Source organism: Mastomys coucha, unplaced genomic scaffold (assembly GCF_008632895.1).
Source record: "Mastomys coucha isolate ucsf_1 unplaced genomic scaffold, UCSF_Mcou_1 pScaffold4, whole genome shotgun sequence".
In the NCBI taxonomy this organism is placed as follows: Eukaryota; Metazoa; Chordata; class Mammalia; order Rodentia; family Muridae; genus Mastomys; species Mastomys coucha.
In genome coordinates this window covers 56,104,073-56,122,869 of record NW_022196910.1, presented here as the reverse complement: position 1 = coordinate 56,122,869, position 18,797 = coordinate 56,104,073, and the positions used below count along the sequence as shown (strand labels likewise).

Here is an 18,797-nt window from a genome sequence, read left to right as displayed (position 1 = left end):
TTTTGCATGATAGGGAAATCCTTTCATTACCAAGACTTGAGGGGATTTTGGCTTTTCAGGAGACAACTGGGTTGCAAGCTCAATCGGGTAATGAGGAAATTGAATTGGACTCCTGCCTGATCCCTCACTGTGGTAGGATGAATGTGGGGGTGGCACACAGCGAAGTAAACCCCAACACTCGAGTGATGAACAGTCGTGGCATCTGGCTGGCCTACATCATCTTGGTAGGACTGCTGCATGTGGTTCTCCTCAGCATCCCTTTCTTCAGCATTCCTGTTGTCTGGACCCTGACCAACGTCATCCATAACTTGGTGAGCACTAAACCATACCCTGTACCCAACCCAGGTCTAACCCAACCAAAATGAAATAAAAACACCAAGTGTTTGGGAATTGATGTCTTCCTTTTGGGATCTTAGTGTGACTCTTGCCCCAAAGGACTACTTTCCACCCCTTACACTTCCCTTCCCTCTTCCCAGGCAATGTATATCTTCCTGCATACAGTCAAAGGGACACCCTTTGAGACCCCTGACCAAGGAAAGGCTCGGCTCTTGACACATTGGGAACAGATGGACTATGGACTGCAGTTCACATCCTCACGAAAGTTCCTCAGCATCTCTCCTATTGTGCTGTGAGTCTGGGGTGGAGGAAATCTGGGTTAGAAGTGGCGCTACTAACCAGGGAAAAGGTACTAGGGGTTGGTGAAATGGTTTAGTCAGTCAAGTGCTTACCACAAAGGATAAGGACTTGAGTTGAATCCTTTGCACTTATGTAAAAGCCAGATGTGGCTACGTACAACCATGGGTGCCTATAACCCCAGCACTGAAGAGTTAGAAGCAGGAAGATCCCTAGGGCTTGCTGGCCAATTTAGCCAAACTGCTGCACTTCAGAGTCAGAAAGCAACCCTGGCTCAGGGACAAAAAAAAAAAAAAAAAAAAAAAAAAAAAAAAAAAAAAAAGGTGGAAAACAACTCATGAAGACTCATGTTGACCTCTGGTCTCCATGTGTACACACACTTAACCATGTACTTATGTTCACACACACACAAGTATATGAGTCCTAAGCCTGCATTATAAAGTACAAGTCAGCAGTCAGGCATTCCTTGCTGGTTCCGTGGCATTAAGGAAAGGGAGAAGGGACTGAAGATAAACAAGACTCCTAACTAAAGCCAAGTGATTTTACAGTCCCAAAAGAAAGCAAGAAGGTAAAGGCAGAATGTATATTAATGGTTAAAAAGTAAAACGGACTTGGAGAAAGGAAGCAAAAAAGGGCTCCAAAAGTCATATAGTCTGACTGTCATTTGCAGTTTATCATTAACCATTAATAAACTGATTTATCATCTCTAGTTAAAGATGCCTTTTGATTATATCCTGAACTTCATTAAATACCATTGATGGAATAATTTTGAACTACATGCAATAAAACTAGTAGTTCAAAATAGAAAAGAAAGTCACTTGTGGATGTGGGAGGCCAACCTCAGTCATCCTAATTTTTTTCTCCCTAGCTACCTACTGGCCAGCTTCTACACCAAGTATGATGCTGCTCATTTCCTCATCAACACTGCCTCACTGCTCAGCGTACTGCTGCCTAAGCTACCCCAGTTCCATGGGGTTCGTCTCTTTGGAATCAACAAATACTAAATGATGGGTTGCTAGTTCTGCAGGCATTGAGGGAAGGCGGGCACTGGAACTAATGTATGATGTTTTCCCTCTCCACACTACCTTCTGTATCTTGGAAGCCTGAGAGATAAGATAAACCTTTCTAAACTCCAGGAAGGAAGAAGCTGGAAAACGGGGTTCCTGGGCCCAGACTTACTAGGGTCAAGATTCTCTGAATCAGGAAAGGTGGATGCGGTTAAGGGCCCTACCACTCACTCTCCTTTATCTATGTTTGGGCAGCTTTTCTGGTGATTATGTTTTTCCATATCTTTTAAACCTACCAACTTCAAGTTCTGTTTTGCTGTATATTTTTCTTTTAAAAAAAAAGTCTTTCAGTTATGGCTGAAATTTGATGAGTAAGGACAAAGAGATGTTCTCATAATGCTGAGGAAAAAAATACAAAATGCTAACTTACTATAAAAAAACTTTTAAGCAAAATTTTGTCACTACTCCTTTGGTCCAATAAGGGGTACCTTTTACTCACAGCTAAGAGCAAGGAAAGAATTCTCAAATAAGAAAAAAAGGACTCACAAGTGAGGTGTGGAGGCACATGCCTATAATATTAGCCCTCGGGAGGCGGAGGCAAAAGAGTCACTGAATGCTAGAGTCCAGCCTGGTCTACATAGTAAGACCCTATCTACAAAAGAAAACAGAAAAGGACTGACTCCCAGCTACATGGGTAAAGAAGAGAAGGAAGATGTAAGTTGCCAGTTATATATTTATAGAAAGATAATCCCCTGGCTTTAAATAGATATGTACATACAAATATGAACAAACTTAAAAAAATACAAACCCTTGGCTAACAAGGAGTCCTCTGGGAACCCCTCTATCCTTCCCCCTCACCCAAGGGCACAGGGCATAAATCTGCTTTTTAAAAATTAATTAATTTTGGCCATCCTTGCAACAAGCAGCCTGAAGTTAGGTGGCTTACCCATGGAGTGAAAGTCAGAGGAAAAAATCAGTTTCCACTCTTGAGTTCTGTATCTCCAAAATTAGGGCTACATGCTTTTTCTTTTCGCTAGTATATCAGGGTAAAGGGGGAGGGGAGAACCCCTGAAATGGGTTGAGAAATAAGATACACTCATTTAAAGGGGGTGTGTTTCATCTGCTCTAAGAGCAAATGGTAAGATAAAGGCATACAGACCCCAGAGAAATCCCCAGTTCCCACACCACAGAAACATATTGTCTGGACTAGGTCCAGGCCCTAAGTTCTTTGCTCTAGCCACCTCCTATTTCTTTGGTATTGTCAGAAAACAAGATTCAGTTCCTGGGTGATGGGGAAGAGGGAGAAGAGGTCATGGGCTTCCTCTAAGTACTGAGTGAACAATTTAAAATGTTTCCCTTTTTGAAGTATTTTAAGATAAATCAAATTCCATCCTGTGCTGTACACAGCCCTTTTGACTCCCTGACATTGATCTGAGGAGGAAGAGAAGGGGTGTCATCGTTGGAAGGGCCGCCTCACTTTCTTCCGCCGTTTAGGTTTGGCTTCTCCCTTGGGTACTGAACTGTTGGGCCTGGAGGTCGAAGTGGTCCCAGGGCCAGGGTGAGGTGCGGCAAAGAAGTTCCCATTGGACATCGGCCCTGGAGGTACTTGAAAGATCCGGCTCAGGAAATCCTGCAGGTCCGCAGGAGGGGACTCTGGAGTGGCCCTGAGGGAAAAAAGATATGATGAGGTAGAAGACAATATAGTCGGCTACCAAAATTAACCACACACCGACTCAGTTCCCAAACTTCCTAGAAAGCAAGGCAGCTGACAGCAGGCAAGTGAGAGAAGTATCTCCTACCTCTGCCGGCCACTGGTGCCCGGGACCCGAGAGCCAAAGGAGATGTGGTAAGGAACTCTGTGGGTATCTGGGGAGATGCCTACACGCTGGCATCCAGCCCACTCTGCAAATAGAGAATTACCCAAAACATTAATTCATAGCAAAGGAGATGAAGAAATAAAACCTTGTATTTAGAGGTCAGAAGTGTACCTGTGATGTCATACACCTTTCCGTCCATCAGGGCAAAGTAGGTTATCTTAAGGCCCAACATGCTTGACTCTGCCCAGAAGTCTCCTTCCTCAGCAGGATGTAGCCTGTTGCACTCAGCACAGTATCTGGCACTCTTGGGTTCCCGGTCCATTTCAAACCTCCTGCAACCCAACACAATAACTCCTTAGTACTTTTCATTTTTTATTTCTTTTTATTTTTTATTTTTTTAAAGATTTGGTCCTGCTTGCTCCAGCCCACTCCAGTTGGCCTCGCTTACTCAGTCCCTGCTTGCTCTGGCCCAAAGACTTAAGTACACTGTAGCTGTCTTCAAACGCATCAGAAGAGGGTATCAAATCTCATTATAGATGGTTATGAGCCACCATTGTGGTTGCTGGAATTTGAACTCAGGACCGCCGGAAGAACAGTCAGTGCTCTTAACCACTGAGCCATCTTACCTGCCCCTCCTCAATACTTTTCAAATGTTCATTACTGACAAAAATGGCCCAATCATTAAAGTTATCTTTATTCAGCGGTAATACCTGCTGCCTTCAACTCTCTTATTTTGAGTTCTTGTTGTGTAGCTTACCTTAAAATCCCAAGTGCTGGTATTACAAGGATATGTTTCCACACTCTGCTTCCATATTTCTTTATCTAAGCTATGTTTTTCTTTGTTTTTATCAGCATATAACAATTATAGACAAAAATAGTTTGACTATATTTTCATACATATATACAGTGTATTTTGATCCTATGCACCCCCTATTACTTCTCTTTTTCTCCCTCCCATTCCCGTTACACTTTAAAACTACTGTTCTGTTTTCATGTCCTGTCCTTTGTTGGGAGATAGAGAGTGACCTAGTCAATGTTATGAGGCTGCTTACAGGGTCATGGGCACCTTATCAGTGACTGTACAGCTTAAGAAATTGTCTCTTTTCCAACAACCATTAACTACCTATAAATCCTCAAAAAGGTAAGGCCTTTCAAACCCTTTTTTTCTTAGTGCTTATTATATAACACACACACCCAAAGGCCACACCTAAGATAAAGACTATACAAAGGTGACTGATTAGAACTAATACTGACTATGGAATCTGAATATTGCAGGTCTTTAGGCAAAATATCTTAGACTATCTTCACTCTTTGATAGCTACCCTCTCGCCACCTGTGTTTCACCTCACAGCCTTGTGAATATTAGGTAAGCTCTTCTGGAATGTACTAATACACACTAGCTTCCACCAACTCAGAAGTTAAGAATGTCATCACATTACATGTGAGGCCAACCTGACATTCCCACCAATGCAGGTAAAAATATCTCAAGGGGTTGGAAAGATGGTTAGGGGGTTAAGAGCACTTGCCAAGGATCCAGGCCTAGTTCCCAGCATTGATATGAGGGCTCACAGCCATCTATAACTCCAATTGCAGGAGATCCTCCTCTTCTGACCTCTGCAATTACCAGACACACATGAGACATATATATACATGCAGTCAAAATATTAATATACACATAAATCATTAAAAAATTGTAAATACTTGTTTTATGAATTTTGTTCTATAACTATAAAAATTTGGGCTAGTGAGATGGCTCAGTGGAAAAAGTATGTGTCACTAAGCTTGATGAACATAGTTCAATCCACTAGGGTCCATGTGGCCAAAGAAGAAAACTCCAACAAGTTGTCCTGGGACTTCTACACATGCACACATGTACACCTCTATGTACATACACACACACACACACAAGCAAGCAAGCAAATGTACACACATAAGTAAGTGTAATTTTAAAGATTTTTTTTTTAATTCAGGAGCTAGAGAGATGGCTCAGCAATTAAGAGAGCACTTGTTTCTCTTGCAGAAGACATAGTTTTGATTCCTAGCACCCACATAGTGGCTCATGACCATCTGTAACTCTAGTTCTAAGGACTTTGATTTTTTTTTTTTTTTAAATGGATGGACTCAGGTACCATATTTTACTTTGTTTTTAAATTGTATTTTAATGTGTATGAGTGTTTGTTCATCTGTGTACCATATGCATATCTGGTGCCCTTAAAGGCCAAAAAAGGACACTGGGCATCAGATCACTTAAGAATGGTGTTATAGATGGTTGTAGGCTACCACATAGTTGCTAGAAATTAAACATGGATCCCCTGAAAGAACAGTCAGTGCTCTTAACCACTGAGCTATATCTCCAGCCCCAATCTTTTTTGTTTTGAAGATTTGATTTTATCTTTTTTGGGGGTGGGGCTGTTGTTGTTCTTTTTCAAGACAGGGTTTCTCTGAATAGCCCTGGCTGTCCTGGAACTCACTCTGTAGATCAGGCTGGCCTCGAACTCAGAAATCCGCCTGCCTCTGCCTCCCAAGTGCTGGGATTAAAGGCGTGCGCCACCACTGTCCAGCCCTGTTTTTATCATTTTTAAGTTATGTGTATGTGTGCCTATGAGCATGTGCATGACTGTAAATGCCCACAGAGCCAGAGGTGTGTGGCTAGAGCTAGAGCTGCAGACAGTTGTGAATCACCTGTTGTAAATGCTGAGAGCCAGAATTGGATCCTCCGGGAAAAGAACAAGTGCTCTAACCTGGAGTCATCTCTCCAGCCCTAAACCCTCGATTGCTCAGTAGTAGGAAAAACCAGAAGCCTTGGGGGTCACAGCCTGTACCCCCAGGAAGGTCTTGGTTACCTAACCCCTGAGTGTAGCTGCCGTGTGCCTGTCACCCTGTTTCATACCTGTGCTTTCCTTGGCATCTGCTGCACATCATAGTATTCATTGCCTCCTTGAGGTCATCTTGTAGCTTCGACAGAAACTCATTCACTGACCGGCTGAGCTCATTCTCTGCCATTCGTTTCCTAAAAGGAGAAAGGCTTTGTAAGTCAGAGGGTATTAAGGCACAAGGAGAGACGGATCTGGGTGCCTCTAGAGCAGTGGTTCTCAACTTCCCAACGCTGTGGCCCTTTAACACAGCTCCTCATGTTGTGGTGATCCCCAACCATAACATTATTTTTATTGCTACTTTATAAGTATAATTTTGTTTCTGTTAGGTAATATATTAATAATGAAATATATAAATATCTGATATGCAGGATATCTGATATTCAACCCTTACAAAATGGTTGTTGGGAGCTAATGACCCACAGGTTGAGAACCACTGCTGTAGAGGCTGCTGGCTAAGTTAAAATAAAAATTTAAGTTCTTTCTGCCTGACAGCCTCCACCCACAAGTCCAGAACCTTCCAATAGAGAATTTTCCATCTACTTCACCTAAATGTCCCATTTCAAACTCACATCTCATATTCCTTCCGCCTCTCTGGGTTGCTGACAATGTCCCAAGCCGCCCGCAAAACTTTGAAGGCCTCCTCAGCCCGTGGATGGTGATTTTTATCAGGATGGACCTACACAAAATACAAATTTCATCACAAATCCATTCCAACCCACCCCCATCTCAGGTCTCACACGTGCGCGCGCGTGTGTTTATATGTGTGTGTATGTGTGTGTGTGTGTACATATGTACCATGTGTGTGCTTGGTGCCCACAAAGGTCAGAAAGAGGTGTCAGATCCTCAAGAATGGGAGTTATAGACAGTTGTGAGCCACTGTGAATCCTGGGAACTGAACTTTTGTGTTCTGCATGAGCAACCTCTAACCTCTAAACCATCAATCCAGCCCCTTATCTTTTCTTAAGATTTTTAAGAGGTAACAGATCCTGCTGGAGTTGAAGCTGTAGGTAGCTGCAGCTGTCCAGCACGAGTGCTGGGAGCTGACCCTAGGTCCCCTACAAGCACATGCTCCTGACTACACTAAGCCATCACAGATATTCTTCTATCAAAGAGTTCTCTTTCATTATCCTTTGGAGAATCAATATAGTTTAATGGTCAATTACTCTAGCTTTGCAGAGAGATCTGAGTTTAAATCCAGGCTTTCCTTTTAAGTTGTATGGCCTTAAATATTTTTATCTGTTATAGATTTTTAAGAGGATTAAGTAAAAATATAGATGAAGAAATGGAGAGATGGCTCAGTGGGTAAAAGTTCTTGCTATGCAAGCATTAGGACCTGAGTTCAAATCCCCATACCCACATAAAAGCAGGACTATGCATACATAGATCAAACCTCTATAATCTTAGCATTCCTACAAGGAGATGGAACGCAGACAAGAGAATCCTCAGAAGCCAGCTTGCCTGGCATAAGCAATAGAAAGAACAGAGAATTTGTCTACACAAGGTGGAAGGCAAGGACCAATACCTGAAATTGTCCTCCGGCCCCACCCCACCCCATGTGTGCAACACATTTCACATACAATACAACACACACAAAATTCCCATATAAAGTATCTGGCTCTAGGGTGATCTACCATCCTGGTTCTTCTGAACTATCCTGTGTATAAGTAAACTCCTTAGCCCCAGACAAACAGGCTTACCAGTCACCCTACCTGACATTTAAAGCCCTTGCATTTAGTTTTATTAGAAGTCTTTTTTTTGTTGGTTTCTTTTTTTTGGTTTTTGGTTTTTGTTTTTTTGAGACAGGGTTTCTCTGTGTAGCCCTGGCTGTCCTGGAACTCACTCTGTAGACCAGGCTGGCCTTGAACTCAGAAATCCACCTGCCTCTGCCTCCCAAGTGCTGGGATTAAAGGTGTGTGCCACCACCACCCAGCCATATTAGCAGTCTTAATATAAAAGTTTCCAACTTTTGTAAGTCAGATGATTAAATGAAAGATGGCTGAGTGATCACAAAAAAAAAAGTTTCCAATATGTTATACCTTCAAGCTCATCTGTTTCCAACTTCAAATTTTCTTATCCAAAGTTGGAAGTATAAGCTCATTCCTATAATCCCAGCACTCTGGATGATAAAGCAGTAGAGCCATGAGTTCAAAGCCAGTCTCCCCTCTCTCTGCTCCCACTTCCCTGACTCTCCCCCAGCTCAGATCAGATGTAAGCTCTCAGCTACTGCTCCAGCACCATACCTTCCTGCTGCCATGCTCCCCGCCATGACGGTGTTAGACTTACTCTCTGAAACCATAAGCAAGCCCCCAAATAAATGTTTTCTTTTGTAAGTTTGCAGCAATAAAAAAAAATAACTGAGAGCCTTTATCTGAAGCCTTCTACTAGTCTGCCTCTCTGCTCCAGAACTGAAGGTCTACCATCTCAGCCTTTCTGTATGCTCTGTCAGCAATCCATCTTCCTACAGCATCCCGACTGTTCCCATCTGCACTGCCCAGAAGCACACACATGAGTACCAAACACAAAGGATGCTTTTAGACTTCACAGTCTCAAGCTAATATAAAAGCTTCATATGAATACGAATAAACATATTCATACTGGAGCCTAGGTTATATAAGAAAAGTCAACAGAAATTCTATCCCAGAACAAGAGAGATCTTTGTGGTAGAGCCAGGTACATGAAGGATGGGACAACTACTCCAAGAGAAGTTGGAAAACAAAATTGTTTGTAAGAATGATATTACCTAGGCCAAGCGGTGGTGGTACACACCTTTAATCCCAGCACTTGGGAGGCAGAGACAGGCGGATTTCTGAGTTTAAGGCCAGCCTGGTCTACAGAGTGAGTTCCAGGACAGCCAGGGATACATGGAGAAACCCTGTCAAAAAAAAAAAAAAAAAAAAAAAAGAATGATATTGCCCAAGAGAAGATATCTGGTAAAAGTTCTGAAGGTGAAACAAAGGGGTTCTACTACTATCAGTACCAATTTGAGGAAGAAAAGTAATTGGAATATCCCAAGTAATCCACCAAGGAATGCATTTCCCGCCAAATTTATTTCCTTGCTAATTATCAGTTTGAGTTCTTCCTGTACCTTTAATTGTCAAGGAAAGCCTTGGGTGTCCTTTCCTTTTTATGTCACACACTATGGTAATTTGAGAATCACAATGTTTTAATGATCCAGACCCAGTCGGCCTCAGGTGCAATTTTATACATATTACTTATACATATTCATAATGTAGTTTTACTTGTACATAGAGAAATAGCAATAGCAGAGCTGGGGGCTTTACCTGAGTTATAGAGTACATGTCTAGAGTGAGCAAGGTTGGCTCTGATCCCCAGCACTGCCAAAAATGATAACTTCCCTCAATTATATAGTGTATCAAAACTCCTACCTACATGGTTAACAAAACCAATCATATCTTCTTATGTACATGTGTGATACACATCTCTCTCTATTGATTTATGCTCCTTTTTTCTTCTCTTTCATACTCTTGTTCTTAAAATTCCTGTCTCCAGGTTAAAATGTATGTACCTCGGTGGGAGAGCACCTGCCTAGCATACACAAGGCTCTGGACTCCTTCCCCAATACCACAAGAAGGCAGAAGCTGTTTTCTTCCTGGTCCTGGAATAACCACTCAAATGCACATCCTGAACACTCCCATACTGGGTCTCTAGGAAGACGCAGATTTTCTCCATGGTAAAAAATCTCCCTTTGGGGCTGGAGAGGTGGCTCAGTGCTAAAAACACTTGATGCTCTTGCAGAGGACTCAGGTTCAGTACCAGTTCCTACATAGTGGCTCACAACCAACAGTAACGCCAGCTCCAAGCGATACACACTCTTCTGATCAGTTTGGGTACCAGGCTACATGTGATGCATATACATGTGTGGAAGCAAAACTCGTACACATAAATAAACCTAAAAAGGTGATTTCTTCCCGATTTGCCTTGGGCTGGGACCTTTGGCTACTGTGCTGAGGTGAGTGACAAAGACGTCATCACAGTGACCCAGGACTGTGCTGATGGCAGTGGTTTGTCAGCAGACATCCAGAGACCTGCCAACTGCCATGCAGGGGCTGGGGAGATGCCCAAAGAGCTACCTTCCACCACACAGTAGTGGTAGGCTATAGACAGTATGGACAGAGGTCACCCAGAATTGATCCACCCCAAAATCTACATCATCTATGAACTGTTGGGGCACATAAAAAGGCTGTTCATGCTGATCCAAAGCAGCAGGATCTCCATGACACCAGGTCACAGGATAACCGGGAGGAGTCCTGGTGAGGATTCAATATTGGTGGTGTCACAGAAGCCAGAGACTGCAAACCAAACTCACTGCAATGAACTTTTCCAAGGGAAGATGTGTGGTTAGTGGGGTATACTGTGGGACACTGTGAACACACTACAACTTCCACAACGAGACATTTTCTATGCTTTGGTGTGTGTGTGTGTGTTGTTTTAGGTGGGAAGCTGCAAGAGCACACAGGGAGATGAGTGTACAAGGGAGATGGGGAACAAGGAATCAAAAGTTTTTCTTAAAAAGATAGCTTCTAGCCGGGCAGTGGTTGCGCACGCCTTTAATCTCAGCACTTGGGAGGCAGAGGCAGGTGGATTTCTGAGTTCAAGGCCAGTCTGGTCTACAGAGTGAGTTCCAGGACAGCCAGGGCTACACAGAGAAACCCTGTCTCGAAAAAAACAAAAAATAAAATAAAATAAAAAGATAGTTTCTTGGGGGCTGGAGAGATGGCTCTGGTTGAGTGCACTGACTGCTCTTCCAGAGGTCCTGAGTTCAATTCCCAGCAACCACATGGTGGCTCACAGCCATCTGTAATGGGATCTAATGCCTTCTTCTGGTGTGTCTGAAGACAGCTACAGTGTACTCATATAAATAAAAATAAATCAATCTCTTAAAAAAGATAGTTTCTTTAAATTCCTCCTTTACCATTCATGGTGCTGCATGTGTAAGGACAGCCTTCCCCAAGAAAAGGCAGGAAGATCCCAAAGTCAAGGCTGGCTGGAGCTACACAGGCCTCATACAAAGCCATACCCCAAAACAAAGCAAACATGCCTTTGTTCAGGTGACGACAACTAAGGGCTGTCTGACTAGGGCTCTCCCTGCCCTAAGTAAAGGACCTTCGCTTAGCTGCTGCAGGGAAGTCTAGCCCTTCCTTTTATATTACATCCCCCACCCCAAAAAACACCTCACAACAAAAGACTTAAGATGGAGAAAAGTCAGATTCCTAGTCAGAGAAATGTTTCTATGACTCTTTCGTAAGAATTCTACCCTTAGCTAGGAATGGTAGCAAAACCTGCAAATCATAGGACTCACAGATGGAGCCAGGAGAAATCATGAGTTCCAGGTTAGTCTGTCTACAAGGTGAAACCCTACCTCAAAATAAAACAAAGGAAGGAAATCCTTCAGCTTCAAGTTGGCCTCCTGCCCGCCTTCCCTCAACTCTATACTCCCTAAAAAACTGGAACAGAAAATATGGGAAAAGAAACAAGAAGCAGGGAAGGATACTCACCATTACTGCTAGCTGCCTGTAGGCTTTCTTTAGTTCAGTATCAGAGGCTGTGGCTTCAACCCCCAGCACATGGAAAGGGTTTAGTTCATCCTCAGGAACCCCAGCCATGGTCAAGAGCCGGGCCACTTCCTCTTCAGGCTGGCAGTATCGCCCGCTAGCTACAGGTGCACTGCCCTGTTTCTTAGTCCTCTGCTTGACCCAGGGCAGCTCCAGCCAGCCCCACTGTATTAATCTCACCAGCCGCTGCCACAGCCTGCTATCTCTCAGCAGAGTCAAGCAATGATGCAAGGCTGGAGAATCCAGCCAAGAGAACAACCAAGCGGTCTTATCCCTCCAGCCTAACCGGTTGCCCAGTCCCACTGAAAACCTCCAGCCCAACTGTAGACATCCCAAAAAGAGGGCTAGAGCCAGGAGGAGGAAAGCACCCACTACCCTAAGAATACGAGTGAGCAGCCCTGCCACACAGAAGAAGCTCTGACTTAGAAACTGGGACATCACACGGGCCCAGCCCCCCAATCTCCTAGCCCAGACCCCCACCCAGACTCGAAAAAGGTCCAGGTCACTGCCTTTCAGCTTCCTGCATGCGTAAATGAGATGGCCACAAGTTTCCACATACTCTCCCACCAATACCAGAAGTTCAATCAGCCACCAGAAGCCTGCCTGTCCAAGCTGGCATAGTTCCTCTACTCCCCACAGCCCCAGGCCCCTGCGCTTATCTGTCTGACTTCGTTTTCGGGCCAGCCGATGACGACCTGGGGCCTTGGGTTCTCTGCGCCCACTATCCCGAACATCCTCCTTGGTCAGAAAACGGTGCCTCTGCCTCCGGGACGGGAGTTTCTTTCCACTAGACGCACGTGAAAAATCACTGGGAAATTTAAGAGGTTCCTCATCATCGTATTCTTCTTCTAACTCTTCTTCTTCCCCCAAGGCTGGAGAGGTGCAATGGTGGCAAAGGCTGCTAGAAGAGCCATCTCCTTCCTCGGAGTAAGTCCCTTCAGGGACTCCAGGGCTTCCCTGGCAGTTACAAGCAGACGGAATGGAAAGAAAAGGAGGATTCCCATCCTCCGGGTACCCAGTCTCATTCTCTCTTGAGAGTTCCTGGTCCACTCCTGACTCTTCTGAACATGTCTCGCTCTCATCAGGGTAGCCTCCTTCCCTAGGTGGTCCTGGGCCCCTCGGAGGACCATGGCTTGGATCCGACCAGTGGGCTGGGTTTGGAGGCTGTGTGTACTTGGGGCCAGAGTGCTCTTTGAGGCATCGTGTACCATTAGGAGCAGTCTTTGCCGAGTCCCTGAGTCCTGAGAAGGAAAGTATTTCGGGGTCCACAGAGGATCCTGATGTACTGAGGGAGGAACCACCACTGTGGTGGGCTCCACACAACCCTCTTTCTCCCGGGTGCTTCTGGGCCATGACCCCGGGGCTTCCTGAGGATTTTAGGTCACTGCCATCATTGCCTGTAACAAAAATATCAAGTTGGGAATGGTCAAGAATAGAACCAAGAGTTAAACAATCTCAAAATGACAATGCTCAATGTACCCATTCCCCAGGCAGTGTTAGCTCAAAATTCTTTGGGGTCGGATATTCGCTAACCCTAACAATAAACGTGAATTAGACGGACCACAAACCTGCTTGCACCAACCCGGACCTCAGAAACCCCCTTACTCCTGAAATCTTTTTTTTTTTCACTTCTTCTTTCCCCAAGAAGCTAACCATCTTCAATCTGGGAAATGGGGAGGAGGGGTGCCGCAAAGGGTGTGGTCGGTGGGGAGATTACTCTTAGAAAAAAAAAAAGACTGCTAAAAGACGGAGGCCGCAGTCTGTCAGAAAAGGGTGGGGACCGTGCAGATCGAGAGGAAAAGCTGAGGGCGGAGCTTCGAGGTGCTCCTGCAAAGGATCACCTGAGAACCCACCGACCGGGTACCAGGGACGAGGGCGACGTACCGAACCGCGGCGGTAACTCCTCCCCACTCAAGCAGCTGCGCCTGAGGCCAGGGGGAGCTACCAGAGCAGCTCCCCCGGCTCCGCCTCCCGCTCACGCTCCGCTTCCGCCTTCCGTCCCCGCCACGGCCGCCTACTTCCACTTCCGGGGTCACCGGGGAAAAGACGGGAAGGAAAGAGAAAAGCGGTTGGCCGAGGCGCTAGCTTGCGCCGCTGGTGCGGAGTCAATCGAGGAGGCGGCGCTAGAGCATCCGGCCCCACCCCTTAAAGTGGCCTCCGCCGCCGCGCAGATCCCGGTCTAAGCGAGCCTGTGGACTGTATGCCTTGTCACTGCTGAAACGGAGATGAAGGGCAGCCGCCGATCCACACACCGTCTTTGGCGTGCAGATACCCAGGGCACGCCGAGGAGCCAGCGACCCTGCTCGCCCACACCCTTCCCTGTCGGCTGTCCAGCCAAAAGGAAGCGGAGAAGTGTGTCCCCGACTAGCTAGCCCCCTAACTACACGCGACACTTCTCCTGGACCCAACTGGCGAGCTTCCACGCCGCTGATCTGCCCCCTGCGAACGCGGCGCAAGGGCCGGGCCAGGAAGTGCGGCTAGGGGATCTGGCTCCACGGAGTTCAGAACCTAGCCCAGTATAACAGAACCCCACACTCATCTGCATGCTGCTTTGCATCTCATTTACATAGCAGGCTTTGGGTACAGGCCAGCACGCTCCCCCACCCCTTGGCAGACCCTGATGGAACCTCTTCTCTGCACTCCTAAAGCCTTACAGTTCTGTCAGTGTCTCTGCCGGGCCCGTCTTGTCCCACAAGTTTTTTCACCCATGAACGCCCCCCACCCAGCTCTTGTTAAAAACCCTTCTGCGTATCCCGGATCCCGACCACCCGGTTCTCCAGAAGACAATACTCCAATTCTCTGGGAAGTGGAAGAAACCAAGTTGGACCAGCGGGTGCTTTGAGACCCCATTTGAGCTTTGAAAACGTCAAGTTATTAATTAATCTCCTCAGCATTCAGAGACCTTCCGTCTTAGTCTTGGTGGGCATCACAAAACTCTTAATTGCTATGGTTAGGGGGCGTCCCTCGTCCTAGATTAGAGAAGTGGGTAGCCTGGGTTCCCCCACAGACAGAGGTAAAGATTGAGGGGGCCCGCCCCGTGATGTCATCTCCCTCCCCTCCCGCCCCCCATACACACTCCCGGTCTCCTTCCCCCCCACACCCCAACACAAACACCCGCCCCTAAACTAATTGCTTTTAGCTCTCTGGGTTTGGGATCCGACTAGCCTGAGTTTAAAGAGCAACGAGTACAGTGGCCCAAGGGGTGCCTGCGGCCAACGGCCACCCCTACGCCTAGGATCTCTGTGCTGGAATGAAGCTAGAGGTCTAGGGAAGCAGTTCCACCCCTTTGCTCTCCTCAGCCGTGCAGGGTGGTGAGTAGTTAACACCCTTCCTGACCTCTCCTTGTTTTTCGTCCCAGACTCTTAAGCGATTGAGAAGAGCAGCAGAAGGAAAGCGCATCGGCACCAGCCTACTCCCAATGCCAGTCTCTCCTCAGTGATCCTTCAGATCAGCATCAAATCCCAGTGGCAGCCCAGGCGTGCCTGGATGAGAGAGGGTGGGTGGAACAATTCCCATGCAAGTCTGAGGCGAGTAGCAAGTAGATACCAAGATGTGAGGAGATGTCTGTGGGCAAGGCGCCTGCTTACTCCGTGTAGGGCCATGGGATTTGGACTGGCTGTATTCGGCTTTCCCCAACAACTCCATCTCGGCATGAAGCCAAGACTTCAAGATCCGGACAGAGGCTGACTGGGTGACTCTTAAGTCCTTGTTTGTAACTTTTAAATGTCTGGTCCCTTTCTTCCTTGGGGATTGCATTTAGCTCACAGGATTTGGGCTCCTACTTGCAGGAGTTGAGGGAGCAATGGCCACAGTGGCCTTGAGGGGCAGGGGAGGCTGCCTACAGCCAGTGACCACCCCTGTGCTCTCCTCAGCCCTGCAGGGTGGTAAGCAGTTGTTCTGAGACCCTAAGGTGACTCATCCTTTCCTCCTTCCTCTCCCCACTTTATTAACCCTACCCTGCTTAGTATTGAATCCCAACTGCAGATGAGGGGAGTTGCTTTTTAGTTGGAACAAGTCATTTTTTCAAAAGAAATGGAAGTACAGCTGGGCAGTGGTGGCACATGCCTTTAATCCCGGCACTTGGGAGGCAGAGACGGGTATTTCTGAGTTTGAGGCCAGCCTGGTCTACAGAGTGAGTTCCAGGACAGCCAGGGCTACACAGAGAAACCCTGTCTCGAAAAAAAGAAAGAAAGAAGTACAGAATCCCCAAGATTTGTAGTCTCTGCCCTCTTCTCTCTTCCAGGCTTACCAATCCCTGCCAGTTAGCTATGGATGGATGAATGGTTACTCTAACCTTCCATTCTGTGACCATCTTCTTCTCTTCTACCATGGAGAAAGCCTCGTTGCCTCTGACTATAACATCTTACCCAAGGCCCTTTAATCAACAACTCCCAGAGCCTCCAGACCTGAGATGTGTCTTGGAAGCCCAGGACAGCCTTGAACTGGCCCCTGCCCTTGTGTGTGCCCTTTGCTGCTGCTTCGGAATCATCTACTGCTGCTTTGGTGAGGGCTGGACCCAGGGCCTGGGGATGGGGGGCAGCTGCCTAACACTGTTGTCCTCAAGAATGATGCTCCCAGGCCACTTCACCTCCTCTGTGAGGAGGTGCCTACCTTCAGAGTTTTCCACACTGCCTCCCAGCTTCCTGTCACTCTGCTTGCCCATACCCTCTGGCTCTCACCTCTGCCTCCATTATGGGCTTTTCCTCTGTCTCCTACCTCAGAATTCCATTCCTAGTTTATCCTTCCCTACCAGAGGTTTCAACCATTCCCAGAATCTGGATCATTGTGTGGTGATTCCCCATACACCGTTGCTGGAGGACCTAGATATTGTCCTGCTTTCTCTCCACGGTGCATCCACTCTGCCTCCTGGTTTCTCTACCTATCCCCTCAGGATTTCTGAGTGCCTGCCTTCTAGCACTGGGTTTATACTTCTCTTCCCCCTTCCCTTGAGGTTCCCATGGTGTGCTACACCTGGCTTCTGCTCCCTGTTTAGCTGCTTCTTTCCCAATACACCAGAACCATCCCTGTAGGACCCCCTTTCTGCTTCTCAGTGCCTCCTACCTCCCTCCCTAGGCTACCGCTGCTTCAAGGCAGTGATGTTTCTCTCCGGTCTGCTGTCAGGAGCCCTGGTGATCTTCCTACTGTGCCATAAGGAGCGGGTGCTAGAGACACAGTTGAGCCTGGAGGTGAGCGCAGGCATCGCGCTGGGCATCGGACTCCTCTGCGGCCTGGTCACCATGCTGGTGCGCAGTGTCGGGCTCTTTCTGACTGGTCTCCTGCTAGGGCTGACCCTGGGTACTGGAACCTTACTGGGCACTGAACTCATCTACCAGCCGCACTCAGCCTGGGTGCCAGTCGGTGGACTGATGGGGCTGGCACTGCTGGGAGCCCTGCTCACACTTCGGTGGCCACGCCCATTCACAATCCTAGGCACAGCGCTGCTAGGTGCTGCGGTGCTGGTGGCCTGTGCTGACTACTTCCTGGAAGGACTGGCACTGGGCACTCGGCTGGGTGAACGCCTACAGGCACTTCCACAGTTGCTTCCTCTTTGCTGGTATAGCTGGGTCTTGCTGGGAACCTGGCCAATCTTGGGGGCTCTTGGGACACTGGCCCAGTGGAAACTCATGTCTGAGGAACATGGAAGCCATACCAATGGTGAGTTAATGCTATGGTACAAAAAGCAGCCAACCTGCCCCTACTTCTAGAAGGGGACGATGGAGAGGTGAGAACTGGGGAGGATTCACACTTCAGACAGGGCAGGGCACTGAAGGAAAGTTAAAGCTGAACTAGCCAAAGGAAGTCCGGGTAGAATGAGAAGAAAAATCACCAGGAGAGAGATGCAGGGCACAGTTATTTTAGGACTGTTATGAGAGGGTAGAGGAATCCCAAAGAAGGATAAGAGAAAATTATAGAAGAAAATCCAATAACTGAAGGGAAGTTGAGGCTTGAGAGATCCACAACATATGGTTCTTTTGGACCTAAAGAAGTCCCCTGAATTTGTACTGCCTCCTCCCCAACAGTGATCTTGAGCCACCAGCAAAGGCATCTCCAGCTCCTTCGGATCCATCAGCAGGAGGCTAAGAGGCATCGGAACCCTTCTGGGACAGGACTCTGTGGGGGCAGCTATCGGAATCAGTTTCCCCCCAATATCCGGAGCCCTGGTCACAGTCCAGCTCCAGTGAGTAGGAGGGTGAGACACCCTTGTTGGAGGGTGGGGGGATAGTAGTGACCAGGCAATGACCAGGATGAGCTAGGGGCTCTGACCCAGAACCTTTATTCTACTCTCTCCATCCTGTATCCATTTAGAGTTATCTCCAGAGTCTTCGTGAGTGTGAGCTGGTACCAAGCACTCAAGCCACAGGCCCCCACACTATCCTGGACCTGGATTCTGACTGCAGCTCCACTCTCCTGCTTACCACACCTCACTCTGCCCAGACCTGAGCCTAACCTCCAAGGACACCGATACCCTTGGTGAGGGCGGGAGACTGCCAAGTGGGTAGGGCCTGAGCCCATAGGACCCATACAGATTATGGGAATCAAGGCCTAGACAACCCTTTAGAGACAGGCATAGAAAATTCTTATAAAGATGAGAGGGAGGACAAAGCACAATCACTCTACCCAGTGGTGGAGTGCCCTGGCCCTAGAGACGCCGACTCTGAGACAAGGGTGTGCCCAAATAGCTTTTTATTAATTTCTGTAATGCTGAGATGGAGCCAGAGTGTTGCCCATAGTAGGCAAGTGTTCTGTACTACAACCCATTCCCAAATACCTGTTTTGTTTGTGTTTGCGTTTTGGTTTTTGGTTTGGGTTCATTTTGGGTTTTTTGGGTTTTGGGGTTTTTTTTTGGCTGGGTAAGGTTTCAAGACAGGGCTTCTCTGTATAGCCCTGGCT

General features: G+C 47.1%; 3 protein-coding genes across 11 annotated transcripts in view; 2 read left to right on the top strand and 1 right to left on the bottom strand.

The window, feature by feature from the left end:
• Positions 1–2,093, top strand: part of Ormdl2 (ORMDL sphingolipid biosynthesis regulator 2) — a 3,216-nt gene extending 1,123 nt beyond the window's left edge. The window contains exons 2-4 of one of the 3 annotated variants that reach the window (XM_031350181.1): positions 60–311; positions 477–628; positions 1,502–2,093. In XM_031350181.1, coding sequence (XP_031206041.1) covers positions 138–311; positions 477–628; positions 1,502–1,637 — 462 coding nt within the window. In that variant the 5' untranslated portion in view covers positions 60–137 and the 3' untranslated portion in view covers positions 1,638–2,093. Of the gene's footprint in view, positions 1–13; positions 312–476; positions 629–1,501 lie in introns of all 3 variants that reach the window. The other 2 variants (XM_031350183.1, XM_031350182.1) reach the window with 2 other exon arrangements.
• Positions 2,094–2,191: 98 nt separating this feature from the next.
• Dnajc14 (DnaJ heat shock protein family (Hsp40) member C14) lies at positions 2,192–14,685 on the bottom strand. 3 transcript variants are annotated; one of them, XM_031350165.1, is made up of 8 exons: positions 14,561–14,685; positions 13,791–13,929; positions 11,850–13,303; positions 6,903–7,009; positions 6,348–6,467; positions 3,629–3,789; positions 3,440–3,542; positions 2,192–3,304 (listed from the first exon to the last, which is right to left on the bottom strand). In XM_031350165.1, exons 3-8 carry the CDS (start codon positions 13,257–13,259, stop codon positions 3,094–3,096), a joined length of 2,112 nt encoding a protein of 703 aa, XP_031206025.1. In that variant the 5' UTR covers positions 13,260–13,303; positions 13,791–13,929; positions 14,561–14,685; the 3' UTR covers positions 2,192–3,093. The 3 variants fall into 3 exon arrangements, with proteins under 3 accessions (XP_031206025.1, XP_031206027.1, XP_031206024.1); XM_031350167.1 differs by lacking the exon at positions 14,561–14,685 and having other exon boundaries at positions 2,197–3,304; positions 13,748–13,955; XM_031350164.1 differs by lacking the exon at positions 14,561–14,685 and having other exon boundaries at positions 2,197–3,304; positions 13,791–13,955.
• Positions 14,641–18,688, top strand: LOC116076403 (transmembrane protein 198-like). 5 transcript variants are annotated; one of them, XM_031350170.1, is made up of 6 exons: positions 14,641–14,825; positions 15,265–15,597; positions 16,150–16,409; positions 16,980–17,561; positions 17,927–18,084; positions 18,213–18,688. In XM_031350170.1, the coding sequence occupies exons 3-6, from the start codon at positions 16,187–16,189 to the stop codon at positions 18,345–18,347; spliced, it is 1,098 nt and encodes a 365-aa protein (XP_031206030.1). In that variant the 5' UTR covers positions 14,641–14,825; positions 15,265–15,597; positions 16,150–16,186; the 3' UTR covers positions 18,348–18,688. The 5 variants fall into 5 exon arrangements, with proteins under 5 accessions (XP_031206030.1, XP_031206031.1, XP_031206032.1 ...); XM_031350171.1 differs by lacking the exon at positions 14,641–14,825 and adding an exon at positions 14,891–15,168; XM_031350172.1 differs by lacking the exons at positions 14,641–14,825; positions 15,265–15,597 and adding an exon at positions 14,891–15,217.
• Positions 18,689–18,797: the final 109 nt, after the last annotated feature.

Coding starts and splice junctions, on each gene's coding strand:
- LOC116076403 (XM_031350170.1), top strand. CDS start 16,187: ATGGTTACTCTAACCTTCCATTCTGTGACCATCTTCTTCTCTTCTACC. Junction 16,410..16,979: donor AATCATCTACTGCTGCTTTG/GTGAGGGCTGGA, acceptor CTCCCTCCCTAG/GCTACCGCTGCTTCAAGGCA. Junction 18,085..18,212: donor CTGGTCACAGTCCAGCTCCA/GTGAGTAGGAGG, acceptor GTATCCATTTAG/AGTTATCTCCAGAGTCTTCG.
- Dnajc14 (XM_031350165.1), bottom strand. CDS start 13,259: ATGGCCCAGAAGCACCCGGGAGAAAGAGGGTTGTGTGGAGCCCACCAC. Junction 6,468..6,902: donor AGGCGGAAGGAATATGAGAT/GTGAGTTTGAAA, acceptor TTCTCCTTTTAG/GAAACGAATGGCAGAGAATG. Junction 3,790..6,347: donor AGATGCCAAGGAAAGCACAG/GTATGAAACAGG, acceptor GTTGGGTTGCAG/GAGGTTTGAAATGGACCGGG.